General features: G+C 47.4%; 1 protein-coding gene across 2 annotated transcripts in view; it reads left to right on the forward strand.

Moving 5' to 3' along the window:
• The first annotated feature begins 4674 nt into the window (after positions 1-4674).
• Positions 4675-18456, forward strand: part of Itgae (integrin subunit alpha E) — a 57085-nt gene continuing 43303 nt past the window's right edge. For both annotated transcript variants that reach the window (XM_021212949.1, XM_021212950.2), the window contains exons 1-2: positions 4675-4740; positions 17566-17689. In XM_021212949.1, coding sequence (XP_021068608.1) covers positions 4704-4740; positions 17566-17689 — 161 coding nt within the window. In that variant the 5' untranslated portion in view covers positions 4675-4703. The remainder of the gene's footprint in view (positions 4741-17565; positions 17690-18456) is intronic.

An 18456-nucleotide genomic window follows, 5' to 3' on the forward strand; every position in this document is an offset into this window, starting at 1 on the left:
AATGTTGCTTCAGAAGCCTGTTTCAGATGGTCCAGCCTCTCCTTGTTATACAGCTGGCCTGGCCTAGAGCCTAGACTGTTCTAGAGCTCTCAATTCTGCATCAACCTCCCAAACATAAAATATGAAAATGCAATCTGTAGTTTCCCATTCAGCATGCTAAAGCATGTTGTAAAGTATGGAGACACTATTTTATCGTGCTTTGATAAACTCTAGAGTGTGGGCGATGCTCATTTACCAGTCATTAGCCTACCCGGAAGTCCGTTTAAGCAGCGGCTCTAGAGACCTTCTCTGGACGCTCAGATTCTTCAATGTTTAAGACTTTGTGTGACCGCAGACACTTCTACCCGTGGACCAGTGAGGACCAGTGTAGGTCAGAAAGAGCAAGGGCCTCACACCATTGACAAAAACTTGCTAGTTCATCCACTTCCTCTCCTAGTGTTGACGTGCCCCCTTTCTGCTCGCATACAGAGCTCCCCCCCCCCCCCTCCGCCATGAGCGGCTAGCAGCAGCACTCTTAGCTCAGGTAGGATGTCTTTCTGAGGAAAGGCAGATAGCATGATGGCCAGAGCTGAGGCCTAGGAACTCGTTCTGACATTCTCCACTGGAAGGTGGAACTTGCCCCTTCCTCTCGCTTGTCCCGGGAGGCCTCAAAGGAGGCGGTAGGTTTCTTTCATGCACACAAGAGATGGGAGAGACTCTTGTGGTTCTTAAGGGGCTTTGGGTGGAGCTGAGATCAGCAAGAGACCCACCTGGTCCCACAGCCCTGCAACAATGAAGGGACCGGAAGGACCAATGAGGTGGCTCAGTGGTAAAAGCTCCACCCACCACGCTTGATAGTCTGAGTTTATTCACTAGGATCTACACGATGGAAAGGAAAACTCCTGCAGGCTGACCTCTGACCTCCTCACGTCATTGTGACGCACTCACGTGTGTGTATGCATGCAGGTGTACACACACACTGTTCAGTTTTAATTGGGAAGTTATTTGAGAAGGTAGCCTAAGATGTCAATTTGCTTGAGCAGCTATAACAAGATATCACAGAGGGAAATGCTAGAAGTCTGAGGGTCCCAGCATGGAGAGAGAGTCCCCTCCTTGGTTTGCTCACATGGCCTTTCCTCTGTGTGTGCCAGTGGCCCTTCCCAGCACCAACCCTATGGACTAGGTCTCGGCCCCACCCTTTTGACCTCTTTTAAACTTAGTGACTTCCTCAAAGCCAAGTGTCTAAGTCTAGTCACATTGAGGTGTAGAACTTGGATACAGGAATTTGAAGATGGATATTGTCCAGCCCTTGGCACCTGGGAATGCAAGGGTGCCAGTCTGTATTTGTGCTTTCTAATTTTTCAAAAACTCATGATCTGGGTGTCCTTTCTTTTCTTTTTCAGTAGTTTGGGATCCTAGTTCTGGAGGGAACAGTCACATGTGGCTCCCAGTTCAGCGACTTAGCCATTCATATAGCCTTGGTCTCAGTCCTTAGCCCCAGTCTAATGCCAGCACCATGAGCCATGAAATGGGAGACACCCCCCTCTCATGAAGACTATTGTAGGTGGCCTTGGCTCTCTGCCTGCCCCTGACTCCTTGTGGAGCTCATCTTCAAATGTATTCTTCCACTTCTTGAGAAGGCTGGCTGGGATTGGAACAACTTCTGTCTGGAGGAGTGATGGCAGGCCCCTTCCACTGGTGTATGTCACACTTCCTGCTTGCCTGTGCCTCTCAAGACAGTCTTCCACCTCCTGATACACACCTCTCCCTGAATATGTATCAGACTTCCCTTTGGGGAGCGGTAGGGAGAGGAAGTGGAGGCTCTCCTTGTTGCACACTGTCCTGCCTAGACCCCAGAATGGACTAGAGCTCTCAATGCTACATCAACCTCCCAAATACTCAGATTACAGACCTGCCATGGCTCTGTAAACTTTCTTTTTTTTGAAATACTTGCAAAATCACAGTAGCAACAAGGATAGAACAAAGAACATTTTCTCTCTATTTTCTTTAACCATTCAGTCCTTCCTTTCCCTTGCCCCTTCCCCCGCCTCTGCCCAAACTACTTGAAGCATTTTGCACTGCATTCCACTTTACCCTCACCATGCTTTGTGCTGTGTTCATAGGATAGTTACCAAGGTCAGAAGTGTGTAGTGTCTGGTTAGGATAATAGTTGCTCATTTGTGTTGCAAGCTTCCTTCTGTCTGTCTGTCCAGGAATGCTGTTTCAAGCATTCCTGCTCCCATTCCCTCCCACTCCCACTCCCACTCCCAGTCCAGGATCTAATCTGGCATTCAAGTAGTGGACTGCCTTTGTTCTCTACCTGGAGCACGTCCTCAGCCTCTCTTCTGTCTTTCATAACGTGGATATTTTGGAAGGGTACAGTCTGGTTAGTGGTATAAAATTGGCATTCAGCTTGGTTCCTTGGAAGTGTGTGTTTGCCAAACTTCAGCCTAGGACTGGGTGCTGTACAAGAAGAACCGAATAAGAGAGCAAAGCCAAGCTCCTACCTAACCTAGGTGCCTGAATTTCTGCTCTGTGGGAAAGCATTAATATCGGATGGGCTGAGAGGGCTCCTCTGCAAGTCATAGTTATGGCATTGACAATCTTTGGTGGGTACAAGAGGCATTGGCACTCTGTAGAGTTCTACAGATGTGCAGAAAGTACCCTGTGCCCTATGCAGCTCTGGCCATCAGCACTGCCTGGCCTCCTGAGGTGCCTGGGGGTATGCACTGTCTTGTTGCTTGCAGAGTTCCTAAGTGAGCTGCCATCCTGGGCTTTCCTACCCTATCAAGGGTATGCTTTGTGATCTAGACTGCCCCTTTCTTCCCCATGGGCCAGGGATGGGAGAATCCTTTAGTGGCTCTACCAGATGTCCTTGGATCAGGAGGAGCTGGGCTTTCAAGCAGTGATGGGAAGGTGGGCTGGCTGCTGGTGCCACTGCAGCTTGTGACAGGTCTGTCCAGCAGCCTTTGGGTGCTCTACACTATGATGTGGTAGTAAGACATCAGACCTGGAACTCTGCTTTTCTAGCTGCTGATAATGTATTGTGTGTGGGGGATGGTGAACTGTAATCTCTTTGTGAATAATTGTATAAGATCTAGTCAATGTCAGACCAAAGCTAACAGTGTGGAAATGTTTGAAGTGTCACTGAATCTACACAGACCTTTGGCTAAATACATTTTCCATGTGAAAAACAAAATAAAATTGATTTTCATGTAGCCATTAAGGCCATGTGGTTGTCTGCTTTTGCTAATACTATAATACTCCAGAATGTTTTCTTACATCTATGGAAGAATGAGAGGTTTAATGCCCAGCTTTTCTGAATTAAGATTAAGATTGCATATGCTCTAGAGTTCAGTTCTGTCCATACACTAACGTCATTTTAACATGTCAGTTATTTGAGGCTGATAGCTCCAGTTGGACAGTAGGGTTCAGAGCAGCCCATCTTTGCAGAGGTGTCTTACTACATGGCCCAGGCTGGCCTTGAACTCGGTCTTCCCGCCCTATACTCCTGAATGCTGGGATTGTGCTAGGCTTACCTGTCCAGAGTTCTGCTGGGCTGTGCAGAATGGCTTCCTTCCCTCACTGCTGTGTGGGCAAATTTGATCATTGAGGAAATTAGTCTTTAGATATGACTGCCCCTGTTGGTAGTAGACTCTCCATAGCCTGGGCAGGGTCTGAGCTGACTACAAAGGCCATGAAGTCTACCTCTTCTGTTAGGCTGGAAGCCCAGGGCTGTGAAGCTGTTATCAGCTTCAGATTTTGAAGACATTTGAACCACAACTGGATTGAAGCAATGACTTTAACTAATACATCGGGTCTTCACGCTCACCTGGTCCTCCATAGCCCCATGCATTAAGTACAGGAGCAAACATAAGAACCCAGTTTCTACCTGTGAGGGCACTTTCTATTTGAGGGGACCCAATATGGCTGGGGACTGACCCCATGAGTCTGGCTGGGGAACATCCTGGATAGGACAGGCTGGAATTCACCTACCTAGACAACTTGCTCCTGCACCCCCTCTGTCTGCCAAAGACACCCAGGACGACCACCAGCTAAATTTTAGCTCACTCGTGCATGAGATGGTGAGTCTAGTGAGTGATGAAACTGGGCTGGCAATTGTCTTGAGTTCCTAGGACCCAGCCCACAGCTATGGGTGAAGTCATGTGCTGGCCTTCTACAAGCTATGGTGGCTACATCTACTTAAAAGTACCTGGGGAGGGGGCTAATGAGATGGCTCAGTGGGTAAGAGCACCCGACTGCTCTTCCGAAGGTCCGGAGTTCAAATCCCAGCAGCCACATGGTGGCTCATAACCGTCCGTAACAAGATCTGACGCCCTCTTATGGAGTGTCTGAAGACAGCTACAGTGTATTTACATATAATAAATAAATAAAATCTTTAAAAAACAAAAAAAAGCACCTGGGGAGCCGGGCGTGGTGGTGCACGCCTTTAATCCCAGCACTTGGGAGGCAGAGGCAGGTGGATTTCTGAGTTCGAGGCTAGCCTGGTCTAAGAGTGAGTTCCAGGACAGCCAGGGCTACACAGAGAAACCCTGTCTCTGGGGGGTTGGGGGGGGGAAGTACCTGTGGGCCTGTGGTCCCTTATCTGTAGATGCTTCTGTCTCCGCCTCCTGGCCTCCCCTGCAGAGGAAGGGAAGCTGAGTACTTTCTGAGGTCCTTCTGTGTCGTCCCATTCAGCTCACACAGCTGCATCTGCTCCAGCTATGAAGTGGCTCTTCCACACCCTTCTCTGCATGGCCAGTAAGTCAGTCTTACCCCTGTCTTCAGATGTTATCATCTCTGTCTGCCTGGGCTCACCAGGATTAGTGGTCAGAGGGATGGTGGGCTTCCCTTGGGAAGAGCCTTTGCTCAGACAGATCTGTAGCTTTACTGGGGAGGACCTCTTCAGTGCTGCTGGTCCCTGGCCTCAGGCACTAGGGCTCTGCCACCCTCTCCCTCTCCAGCCTCCCCTCACTCCACCACATCCTCAGTTCTATGCCCAGTTCGTTCCCAGAGTGTGGAACCCAGTGATACCCTGTGCCACCCAGAAGAGGGCTCTTCCTTAATAGACCAGTTTCAGCTGCTGGGAGTTGGAAGGACTTGAGAGAACGTGAAGACTAGCTGGAGATGGGGTGAAAATCTACAGAGTGAATGTTGTGGGGGAACCTGCTTCTTGTTCTGTGCTATGGTGGAGGGGCAGGCATTTCTGCTGCCAGGGGATCCCATTCTGTCTTTAACCCTGAGTGGGAACTGCTTTTGGGACAAACTGTCCTGAGACCACCCTAAGGTCCCAGAGACAAGATAGCATAGTCAGCTGAACCCCCGGGGACTGCTCAGACAGGGCTCTAGTCTGGGCTTGCCTAGTGGTCTGGGTCTCTTCTTGTTCATCTCTGGCAAGAGAATAAGGTGAGTATCAGACATAGTAACATAAGGGCTGGGAGCTGTAGCTATGGAAGCCAGTTCATGCCAGTCAGTGAAGGTATGAAGGAGCTGAGCTATCATAGGAGGAGAATGCAGGATGAGCACCCACTATGAGCCAGAGCACCAGGAAGGCAAGCTAAACCCTGCTCAGATCACCTGACGCGTTTTAGGGAAGTTTTTGATATTTTAAAAAGGCCTAGGGGAGCCAGTGAGACGGCTCAGCAGGTTAAGGCATTTTCTGCCAAGCCTGATGACCTGAATTCCATTCTGGAGACCCACATAGTAAAAAGAGAGAGCTGACTTGTCTTCTGTCCTCTGCATGATGCCATGCTTGTGAGCACACACATGCATGTGCACAAACACACAAGCTTTGTTTTTTAAGCATTTGATAGTCACCATGGGAAGATAAAGTTGGTTGAACTGTTTGTTATTTTACATCCTAGACTTGCGTTTATTTCTGTTATCTACAGAGGGGGAAATGGGGTCTCACTTTTTTTTAATCAGAACTCTGATGCCCCATCATCAAAGCTGTCTAGAAAAGATGCTGAGACTAGAGTAGTCCACTCCAGTATCAAGATGATGGAGGCCCAGAGACAGACAGACTGAGAGGGTGCAACCAAGGAGCAGTCAAGACAGAATCACGTCCAGGTAGACCTCTGTCCCACCTCACAGCTCCAGGATGCTCCGTGGCCTGGAACGATGACCCTAGCAGTGGCACTTTGGGCTCCTGCCCACTTTTGTTTCCTGCAAGTCCTCACCAATGGTATTACCTCGGCACCTCCTGCCATTCATCAAACCCCTGAGGCTCTGGCACACCCTAAGTTGACAGGCAACAAAGAATAAGATGGAGCCTCGAAGTCGTGGGGCACACCTTTAACCCAGCACTCAGGAGACAGAGGCAGGCAGATCTCTGAGTTCTACAGAGTGAGTTCCAGGACAGCCAGGGCTACACAGAGAGACACAGAAACTCTGTCTTGGAAAAATAAAACGAAACAAAACAAAACATAACAGGCGAGATGGGCGGATTTACACTGAGGCCCTGCAGCCTGTGGGTTTGGCTATGGTGTGGATGGAGTGAGATTGGCCTTGGTATGTGATGGAGGATGTGAAATAGCACTGTTGTACACTATGTTGCCTGGGGTTGATGATCCACCAGGCCTCAAGACTGAGGCTGAGTCCTGAGGGCTTTGGGAGTCAGAAGCAGGCAAAGTGTGGTCAAGGAGAATGTCAATGCAGACCAAGCCCAAGCCCAAGCTCTTGAGTCCTGTGCCTGCCTGGCTTCCCTGGGTTGGGGCCAATCCACAACTGTTCCTGACCAGGTGGCTCTGCCCTTCTGCCCTTCCAAGGCACCCACGGTGGTAGTGATCTTTTCCTGTCACTCATGGGAGCAAATGAGCTTAAGGTTGTCTAAGGAAGGTTCATAGAAAATGCAGGTGCAGACTGAAGTCTAGAGCAGCCCAGCCCCCAGCCGCAGTTCATGCCGCTGCCCTGTAGTCTGCCCCTGAGTTAATCCTGTCCTGACTCATTCTGTGGCCACGGTAACTCACTTCTTCCTGAGTCTCGGAGGACGAGTTTACTTCTCTTGTGTGAAGGGAACGTTGCTATGGATCTGTGAAACCTTGTGGACTAAGAGGAAGGACACCAACCCAAGCTCCCCCCAGTGGGGACCACTGGGGGAAGCTAGGAGGTGGCTTTCCTGGTTCCGCCTAGGCCTAGCCTACAGCTATGTGTAGATATGAGAGAAAAGCTTGGTCCTGAGGAACAGGGATCCAGGTACCTGAGCTATGCCTAGGAGAATGGTAGGGTCTCAGCGGGTAGGCAGAGCAGGAAGAGGGTCTTTCAGAAGCAGCAAGGCCTGGGCGTGTGAAGAAGATGGGGAAGCAAAGGCATGGGAGCAGAAGGCTGATTACTCTGATGTTGTCCTCCCCATCCTAGCTCAGGACGTGTGATAAAAAAGCAGGCCACACACTAACTTCCCTAGCCCAGGGGCGGGGTCATGGAAAGAGCCACAGGACTCCGTGGAACCAGGAAACAACACTCAGGTAGAAAGGATAGGTGAAACCCGACATCTCTGACCTCTGGAAAACTGGCTTGTGTGTGTGAAGTATGTGTGGTATGTATAGGGAGTATATGGGATGCGAGTGGTGCATATATGGTTCCTGTGTATTACTATATTATAGACCGTATGAAGTATATAGCCTGTGTATAAGACATATGGCATGTATGAGGTGTACAGATTTTATATGGAAGTTAGATAGGATCTAGGGAGTATGCAGTGTGCACTGTGTTTGTGGAATATGCATTATGTGTGTATGACACATGGAGTATATATGTTACATATGAGTACATATAGGGTATTAGTAGTACATTACTGGAGTACATGCGATTCATGGGCTCTATAGGTATACATGATGTATGTATGCCATGCACATAAGTACACAGAGTATGTGGTATGCACAGGGATATGGTTATATATGGGGCACGTGGAAGACGTGGATACCTGAGGGTTTCTCAGTGCTGGAGTTGAGCCATGTGGAGAACTTAGAGCACAGGCTCAGGGAAGTCATGGGTGGTCCTGGACATGGGAGGGACCATTACACTTGTACAGAAGATGGAGTTGAGCAACAGTGGTCCAATCCACAAGTGCTGAGGAGGGCAGGAGTATAGAGTTGGGGGTGTTCAGGGAAAGCGCTGAGAAATTCACGTGTGCTTAGCATGGGGCTGTGCCTTGCGTCCAGGAATTGCCTGAGACTGGTGTCTGTTTTTGTTATCAGGTAGGCTAGAGGTGTGGAGGAGGGAGGGGCTGTTGGGGCTGCCAGTGAGGTTTGAGGTTGAGGCAGCGAGGCTCTGTGAGAAAGATGAAGGGATGTGGTTCCCGAGCTACTCCTTTCAGACAGGTGTTGTGTAGATGCTTGCGATCTGCAGATGGCTACGGCGCTCCCTGTGGTCTTTCAGGGCCTCTGGACCAGGCATCAGGACGCTAGGTATCAGGACGCTGAGCCTGGTCTCATTTCTATAGCTGGTTCCTCTATAAATGTGGACTTCACTCACTGGGAACAATGATGACCAACCACGGTGCCGTGAGAAGGCATTCAAACTGCCTAGTGCAAAAGAAGAGGTAGCAGGGGCTACCAGGGTGAAGCAGACTCAGACGCCCATGTGACTAGAGACAGTTAGGGGAGCAGCCCTGTGGGTAGAGTGGTGACGACAGACAGTTCTGACTGGCTTCTCACGTCTGACTGAGTGGTAAGTTTGGAGGAAGAAGGTGGGCGGTGAGGTTGTGAGAGACGTGGCGGCCCTTTACCTGTGGTCACAGAGCCTTTAACACCAGCATCTGCACACGAGACCTCCCCTCCACAGGCCCTGAGCTAGCACAGCCCGCATGACAGTGTGAAAAGCAATGGAATGGGACTCCCAGGGCAAAGCAAGGATTTTGAACTCAAGACTTTCTGCCCTTAGGGTTCAGGCTATTTTCTTTGAGCCTCTGTGGAACAAAGTATAAAGTAAAGGGTACATGGAAGCCTGGACAAAAATGAAATATAAAGCCCCACAGTGGACTCCAGGACACGCACGCACATGCACATGTGCATGTGCATGCACACATCTATACACACCTATGAATGCATGCTCTTATGCCCTCTGTCTATACAATCAGATCTCGATGACCTAGTCATTTGCCCTAAAGCAAGGTTCTACCCTGTCCCAGGGAGCTGCTAGCATAACAGAGAGTCATGCCTAGCAAGCTGCTGCTCTTGGGGGCCATTTGTAACCCTGCTGTCTGTCTGCCCCTCAGTTCTTCCAGGTTTTGGGATACACATTGAAGTCAAGCAACCTGGGCATCAGACACACACACACACAAACCAATCGAGAGTTCAAGAGCAAATTGGTAGCCTCATCCTGTAGCACGGTGCCTGGCAGACAGCGAGTGCCCTGGGAGGCAGCTATCAGGCTTTATCTACACCACCACCTCCTGCTCTGCTTTCCCACCCCTTTAGAGATCCAGCCAGACTCCTCAGTTAAACAGAGCAAACACAGGGATGGGAAGGGGTGAGAAAGAGGGCTAGCTGAACTATCATGGTATTTTCAGGTGTCTCTTCTGAGCCTAGCCCTGAGCTGGGCTCTGTGGTTTTGGGGGTGTCATGCATGACTCAAGTCAGATCACAGGTTGGGGGAGATAGATTTAATCACCACCCATTGGTTTATCAAGATGGGGTTTAGTCATAGCCAGCAAACACCACAGGATGCTGAGTGGGTTCCGGGATCAGTGAGTTACTTTACTCAGGATCTGAACTGGCTGCTGCTGGCTGGCAGAGCAGGCCCATAAGGTTGGCCTGCCAGGAACATGGGGGCAACTGATGAGGAAGGCCCATGGGATGGAGGGAACGTTTGGACGGGGTCGGAAGGGGCCTTTGGTGCTCAGGATTTCAAATCCACTCTATCAATCAATTATAGGCAATAAAAAGGGAAGACAGAAGGCCCCCACTCACCCTGGGACAATTCAGCAGTTCCTACTTTATAGTTCCTTTCCCTTGAAGTGACTTGCTTCCTATTTCCTCTAAACTGGCTCACTGAGACACAAGGTGTCACCAAGAAGAAACAAGTCAAGGAGGCTGAGTCTAAACCCCAAGCCCTCACCTGAGCTCTGGATTCACAGGGAACACCGCCATCATTCCCTCTGTCTGTCAGGGAGTCCTGACTGGGGAACCCTGTCTGGGATGGCAGCAAAAGCAACATCAGGAAGATTAACAGGAGACAACAGGGTCAGATAAAAACATAGTCAGACATAGGAACATACAGTGACTTATCTAGGACCCTGAGGTGCAGAAGAGGAGCAGGGACCTGGAGCTGCTGGGACTTGAAGTCCTGAGAGGATGGAGAAAGGACCTGGAGATGAAGCCAATGCAGTCCTGGTAATAAAACCCACCTCTTCATGAGGCTACTCACTCCAGAGGATTTCCCTTCTAGATGTAATTGTTGTTGTTTTTAGCAAAAAGACCTTTTGGAGCTAGTATGTTCATCGTCTCTGTAGTTCCTCGGGGGGGGGGGGGAACAGCTCATTGGTGTTGAAGAAGTATATTTTGAGACTCACTCCGGTCTCCTATGGTCATATTTTGAGATGTCGTGTCCTGGGCATCATACTGCATGCAGTGTACTTTGGGGGACTAGAGAGGCTCTGATGTTTTCATTGGGTTCTCAGAGTGGTCTGTGATTCCCCAAGCACTGGTTGTTCTGTGTTGCTTAGGGTAGTGATTGGCAGCTCTGGGAGACTTGAGGACTGTATGCTTTCTCCAAGCCAAGGCTCAAGGAACTGTGTCTTGTTTTAAATACAAAGAACAGTTGTGCTCCATCGACTAGGTTTTGCTTTTTGAAACGGAGCCCTTCTGTGTAGCCCCAGCTGTCCTGGACATGGCTAAGTCGTCAAGGCTGGCTTCAAACTCGTAGAGATCTGCCGCCACACCTGGCCAGACTAGTTCCCTTTTCCTGTTTTGTAGACACCAAGAGTGACATTGACTGGTCTCTACTCATTTGCACATTTATTCAGATAAAATGTTATAAAGCATTTACTGAGACCCAGAACTGTGTTCAGAGTCCAAAGTGGGGCTGTCTTAGGAAGTATAAGGATTCATTGTCAGACATGTAAGGTAAGGAAGGTTGACCTCCTTCCTTGTCTAATTGAGTTTCCCCTTTAAAAACAAAACAACAGCCGGGCGTGGTGGTGCACACCTTTAATCCCAGCACTTGGGAGGCAGAGGCAGGCAGATTTCTGAGTTCAAGACCAATCTGGTCTACAGAGTGAGCTCCAGGACAGCCAGGGCTATACCGAGAAACTCTGTCTCGAAAAAACAAAAAACGAAACAAAGCAAAACAACAACAACCAAAAAAACCACACACACAAAACATGATTTCCTCCCGTCCATTTTTCCCTGCTACATGGTTTTCATGGCTTTAATATTACCGGGCCATACATTTCTATGAGTCAGCACGAATTATTCTGAGCAAGGCAAGAGTAAAAATAAAGGAATGTGTGAGACTGGGGAGATGTCTCAGGGGGTAAAGCGTTTGCTGGGCAAACAGGACTTTTTGTTTTGAAGACAGGGTCTCACTGTGTAGCCCTAGCTGGATGGAACTCACTGTGTAGACCAGACTGCCCTTGAATTCACAGAGCTCTTCCTGCCTCTGCCTCTAAGCATGAAAACTTGAATAAAGACTCCCAGCACCCACATAAAAAGCTGGGAGCAGAGTCAGATGGGGACCCCAGAGCTCCCAATCCAACCAGTCTAGCCAACCAGTGAGCATCAGGTTCTCAAAAATAAGGTGGGTGGTGGTGGTAGAGGAAGACACCTGATGATGCCAATCTCTGGATTCCATACACAGTGGCACACATGCACACATACCCACATGACCGTGCACATATACCACACATACTCAAACGCCAGTAAAAGATATAGATCTTTTACAGGAGTGTTTAGTGTAGGGACAATATACAATTAACTGGAGTTGTTTGTTCTTGGATCCTCCTGTCACAGGCTCGGGCAGGACTGGGAATCGATCCAGTGGCAGGGTTTTCATGACAAGATTTCAAGCCTGTCTGAAGCTGTGCAGGATAGTGGTAGCAAGGTCACGTGCCTGTCACACATGTGACACTGCTCTCAGGATTCCCACGCACTGGATGCATCTCTTTCACTCCCTCTCTTTACCAAAATATTCTAAAACTTTGAAATAAGCTCTGAGGACCCACCGGCTATAGACATATTCACAGTGAGGAAGGAGGCTTGTTAGGCTCTCGGGCCCTTCCCTGGCTTCCTGATTCAGGACCTGTGATTTAGGATCGTATGGCTGGGCATGCTGGTACAGGCTTGTAATCCTGGCACTTTGGAGGCAGAAGTAGGAGTTTGAGTTCAAGGCCAGCCTGGTAAGTTCCAGGACAGCAGGGACTACATAGAGAGACCCTGTCTCAAACAAAAACAACAAAAACAAAAAACAGAAGAAAAGAGTAAGAATCCAGAGTAGGAGACAGATGGTTCCCTGAGCAAAGCATATGCTGTGCCAGTGTGAGGACTTCCGATCCCCAGAGATTCAGGTGGGTGTGGCAGCCTGCCTGTAATCTCCACTCGGGAGGCAGACAAACAACTCCTTAGGTAACTTGGCTCCAGGTTCACCAGGAGACCTGCCTTAATACTTCAGGAAGTCAGAAACCTGATACCAATTTCAGGCTCTGCATGTATATATGCATACACATACACGCACCCCATATATGCAAATAAGCAAAATCAAAATAAAGAACCTCAGAAGACTCATTTGCATGTCAGTGACTCACTGAAACTCAGAGACCCGCCTGCCTCTGCCTCTGCCTCCTGAATGCTGGGATTAAAGGCGTATGCCAACCTGCCTGGCCTCTTTCATTTTTTAAAAAAGATTTATTTATTATAATTTATGAGTATACTTTATCTGTTTTTAGACACACCAGAAGAGGGCATCGGATCCCATTACAGATGGTTGTGAGCCACCATGTGATTGCTAGGAATTGAACTCAGGACCTCTGGAAGAGCAGTCAGTGCTCTTACCTGCTGAGCCATCTTGCCAGCCCTTGTTTCTTTCTTTAATGACCTTTTTCTCTCTTTAGTAAACAGAAGTTATTCACTTATTTCCTTATAATTTGTGCTTATTTATGTCTTATTTTAAAAATATTTGTATACCCACAAGTTCTATGATTTCTTTTAAAAGTGTATTATTTCCTTTTTCATATTTAGCTATACAATCCATCATTGTTAAAACATTTGCTTTGGCTGAGATGTAGCTCAGTGCTCAAGGCCAGTCTGGGTTAAGTATGAAGATTGTCTTTAAAAATCTGTTTGCTAATCATGGGCTTTGTTTAATGATTAGAGATGCTCTTTATTAGAGTAATTTTCTTTTATTTCTAGTTTGCTTAGAATTTTCATCCTTGCCCTGTGTTGTGCCCGTTCAAAGCATTCATGAACCCCAAAAGACCACCAAGGAGCTGATTTCAATGCCATCTCATCAGGGTTGTTATTCAAGCTTGAGCTTGGGCTCCCTGCCAACCCTGAGGCAGCAGGGGAGGAGTGTGAAGGCTGAGCCCAGTTTCAAGCAAGTATTTGTAGGGGCAAGCAGACAAGCAAGGGGGTTTCTAGTCTGGCACACATCTGACTGGGGGCTATTCTGGAATTGTGTTGCCCATTAAAATAATTGGTTGGTGCTGGGAGCCAAACCATAAACTTAACTTCCACTCTTCTCCTGACTGCTGTGCGTTAGGGAGTGTATTAGTCAGGGTTCTCTAGAGTCACAGAACTTGCAGATAGTCTCTATATAGTAAAGGAATTTATTGATGACTTACAGTCTGCAGTCCAAATCCCAACAATGGTTCAGTAGTAGCTGTGAATGGAAGTCCAAGGATCTAGCAGTTGCTGAGTCCCACACCGCAAGAAGGCGAAAGAGCGAGAGCCAGACTCCCTTCTTCCAATGTCCTTATATGGTCCCCAGCAGAAGGTGTAGCCCAGATTAAAGGTGTGTGCCACCACACCTTTAATCCCAGATGATCTTGGACTCGGAGATCTCCCTGTCTTAATCTTCTGGATTCAATCACCACTGTGTCTCAAGATCTCCATACCAAGATGCAGATCAGAAACTTCTATCTCCCAGTCTCCAGATTAGGTCCACTGGTGAGCCTTCCAATTCTGGATTGTAGTTCATTTCAAATATAGTCAAGTTGACAACCAGGAATAGCCACTACAGGGAGTAACTTGGAAACTCGTGCTAGTTGCAAAGGTTTATTGGCTAACTCAAGTTCAACCTTAGGTCAGATTCTCTAAGATGGAGCCTAAACCCAAGATGGAGTTGATCTGGTGTCTCCCCTATGAGTTTCACATCTATGACACCACGAGAGGCGGAGCCATCACATCATAAGGGGCAGGGACATCAGCTGTCAGTTGACTGTTCTTATCAGCATTTGGTGTCAGTCTTGTATTGACATCATAAAATAATTTGAAACTGATTTTTTAATTTTCCATTCACTGGCACAGAGAATTTTGTCTCTATGAGCCTGGTGTTCGTTGTTCAAATATTCTGGCGATTTTATCAGTGAGGCCTTGTGCCTAGCATTCTTTCTGAGGTTCTTGGTAATGAATTAAAAAAAAAAAAAAACAACAACTCTGATTCATCTTATATATTTCTTTTTTGGCCAGTTTTGAGGTTTTGTTTTGTTTTGTTTTGTTTTTTGAAGGAACTTCCCTATCTCATCGAAATTATCAAGGTTACTGGCATAAAATTTGGTATAGTATCCCCTCGTTTAGACTGCATCTAAGACCAGACATGGTGGCGCACGCCTTTAGTTCCAGAGACAGAAGGATCTCTGAACTGGAGGCCAGCCTGGTCTACAGAGTGAGTTCCTTGATAGCTAGGGCTACACAGAGAAACCCTGTCTCAATAAACTAACTAACTAACTAAATAAATAAATAATAGAAATAAAAAAAACAACCCAAACTAAAATAAACCTACAAAAATCCCCAAAACTAAAATATTAAGTAAAAATGGCCAACGCTCAAACATGCAATTAGCATAAAGACCATATTATCTAATGTTAAAAACATTATTCAATTAGTTACATATCAATGAACTAATATTTCCACTTACCAACAAAATATTAACATTTTACACTGTTTTATCAAGTAATATTTTATCACTATAAAATGTATAATATAAACTATGCTATCTTAGCCACCCCGCCCAACATGTCCTCTAAGAACTGTAGTTCAAATGGAGCCTAAATTGGTTACAACCCAGAGTCACAGAGGAAATCGCAGAGGAAACGCTGAGTGCTTAGATTAAGATATGAGAAATCAGAACCTGCAGGACACACTAAAGCACTGATTACAGGAAATGCAGTCACATTTCACACACACTCAAAGAGGCTGAGCATGGTGGCACAGGTCTGTAGGCGCTTGGAAGATGAAAACTGGAGAAACAGGAGTTCAGTTCAAATTCAGCTACATTAGGAGTTCAAGATCAGCCTGTGCTAGCTACATGAAACCCCACCTTAAAACAAACAAACAAACAATCACCAAAAACAAAAACAAAATACCCCCCACCCATATATGCAACACAATTCTTTTTTTTTTTTTTTTTTTTTTTTTTGGTTTTTCGAGACAGGGTTTCTCTGTATAGCTCTGGCTGTCCTGGAACTCACTTTATAGACCAGGCTGGCCTCGAACTCAGAAATCCACCTGCCTCTGCCTCCCAAGTGCTGGGATTAAAGGTGTGCACCACCATGCCCGGCTATATGCTCACAATTCTATTCTCCCCATTTTGTTATAGATGTAAACATTCCAGAGAAATATGATAAATACCCTTACATACACACATGCGGGTGCACAAGCACACACACCTCCACATCCCCACACCCCCACACACTAATTTGCCTGCATGTATATTTGTGTACCCAAGCCACATACATACTTAGAGCTGTGGAGGCCAGATGGCACCAGGTTCTCTGGAACTGAAGTTACAGATGGGAGTCAAACCTGGGTCCCACCAGCTCATCCCTCCAGTTGAGAAGGTTCTATCTCAATAAGCTAAAAGAAGAGCAAATAAAACCTAAAGTTGGTACAGAAAGGAATAAAGGCATAAGCAAACACCAATGAAGCTGAAAGTGAACTTGCTATGGAGGAAATACAAAGCTAAAGATTGTTTCTATAAATGATGAATACAGCCAGCTCTGGTGCTGTGTGACTGTGGTACCATCCAGCAGGGGTGTAGCAAGCAGCTTTAGGAAGTCAAAGTTGTCCTCTGCTAAAGAACTGAGTCTGAAGCTGGGCAGTGGTAGCGCACGCCTTGAACCCCAGCACCTGGGAGCAGAGACAGGCAGATTTCTGAGTTTAAGGCCAGCCTGGTCTACAGAGTGAGTTCCAGGACAGCCACAGCCAGGACTACACAGAGAAACCCTGTCTCAAACAAAACAAAACAAAACAAAACAAAACAAACAAAAAAAAACAAAAAAAAACAAAAAACAAAACAAAACAAAAAACTGAGTTTGAGAATTGAGGCTGGCCTGAGTATGTAAGGTCTTGAAATAAATAAATAAATAAAATACAAAGAGAGAGAGAAAGTATGAACATTTATTAAAAATGATTCATGAGCTAGAAACTGTCTAGCAAATGCTAAGACGCATCTAAAGCAAGTCACTGGTATGAACAAAAGGCGGGCCTCATCATTGATCTTAAAACACATTTCTTCTTTTTGGGGGGATGGGGTGTGGGGGTAGGAGAAGGGTTTCTCTGTGTAGCCCTGACTGCCCTGGAACTCACTCTATAGACCAGGCCGGCCTCGAACTCAGAAGCCCACCTGCCTCTGCCTCTTGAGTGCTGGATTAAAGATGTGGATCACCACTCTGAACTGTTTGTAGTTCTTTTCAGGCCCCTGGGTTTCTTTCACTGGGCATGGTGAGTTGAGGGTCACCCTGTGCCTCAGTCCATTTCTTTCCACTCCTGATTTGTGGTATTCCATCATGTGAACACTCCATCATGTGAACACTTCATCATGTGAACACTCCATCATGTGAACATTCCATCATGTGAACATTCCATCATGTGGACACTCCATCATGTGAGCATTCCATCATGTGAACACTCCATCATGTGAACATTCCATCCTGTGAACACAGCTGCTTCATCTGCTTTCTCACAGGTGCCACTTGGACTGTTTCCAGTTCAGGGTTGTAAGGTACAAAGTATTAAACATTCTTAGAAGATATTTTTAAGGACATTGTGCTTCCTTTTGGGTAACTTGTAGAGTTATCGACCTTATATGGGGACTCTGGATCACTGTTAAGTTTGGTACAGGACACAGTATGAGCCCTGTGACTGGTGTGAAAATCACAAAGCAGGAGGTATAAGGGCTGGGGCAGTACTCGCTCCTCAGACAGTGCTTTCCCTGGGACTGGAGCTTGGTTTAGGAGAGACCTAGTCAGACACACCCACATCCACCCCTTCCTGATGGGAAAGGTATTCCTGGAGATAGAGGCTCCTTTCTTCTCCTCCATAGTGAGGTGATGGCACCACAGGATCTGGCAGGTTGATGGCAGGCGCAGGCACAGGTACAGTCACAACCTCACCCGGGTGCCTCTTTCACCAGGCATTTCTCTTTTGCCCGCAGGCCTGAAGCCCCAGGAAGCCTTCAATGTGGATGTGGACTGGGCCTGGGTCACAGCACGCCAGCCAGGCACACCTTCTGTGCTCAGCTCCCTTCTGCATCAAGACCCCAGCAACAACCAGACCAGGTGAGAGGGGCCACCATGTAGAAGAGTGAAGACTAGGGTGGTCCCAAAGATGACTGAGGTGCAGCCCAGAGAAGGCTGTGATATCCCATCTCATATCCTGGGCAGCGTCCATTTCCCTTGGTGAATGACACACAGCCAAAGAGAGAAAGCTGGGGGCTGTGATCCCCAGCCCAGCCTGGGAAGTTCACAGAAGCCCCTGTCCTCAGCTCATTCACTCTTCCTTACACTGGGTCAAGGAAGGGAACCTTACATAATATTTTAAAATGAAGTTCACCAAGGGTCTTTACTGACTTATAAAAGTTACATGTTCTCAACACAGGAAAGTTGGAAAATGACAATAATTAACTAATTAATTAAATGGAGACTATGAAGCTCAGCCATTGAAGTTAAAAGTGCACTGTCTGGGGCTCATGGCTCAGAGGCACCTTTCTGTATTCACTGAGCAAGATCAATGAGGTACTGAGCCCCGAGCCTCAGTTTCTCCCTCCCTGACAGGTGATCTGTGGAACTCACAGGTTTGCTGTGAGATTTTTGAGAAAATGAACCCGAAGGGCTTCCTTTACATGGGTTCTGGCCAAACTGAACAGTGAGAAACACTGTCTCATATCTTGAAACTCTCATCTGTACCCACCCTCTGGCTGGGAAGGAACTGTCAGATCTGAGGGTTGTGCAGGCGAGGATGCAGGGGGTAAAACGGGAAGGTGTGAGAGTATGTTGGCACCATTGCCTTGGAGAACAGCGTGGCCGTGCCTGGTGGGTCTAAGGGT

Source organism: Mus pahari, chromosome 14, assembly GCF_900095145.1.
Source record: "Mus pahari chromosome 14, PAHARI_EIJ_v1.1, whole genome shotgun sequence".
Taxonomy (NCBI): domain Eukaryota; kingdom Metazoa; phylum Chordata; class Mammalia; order Rodentia; family Muridae; genus Mus; species Mus pahari.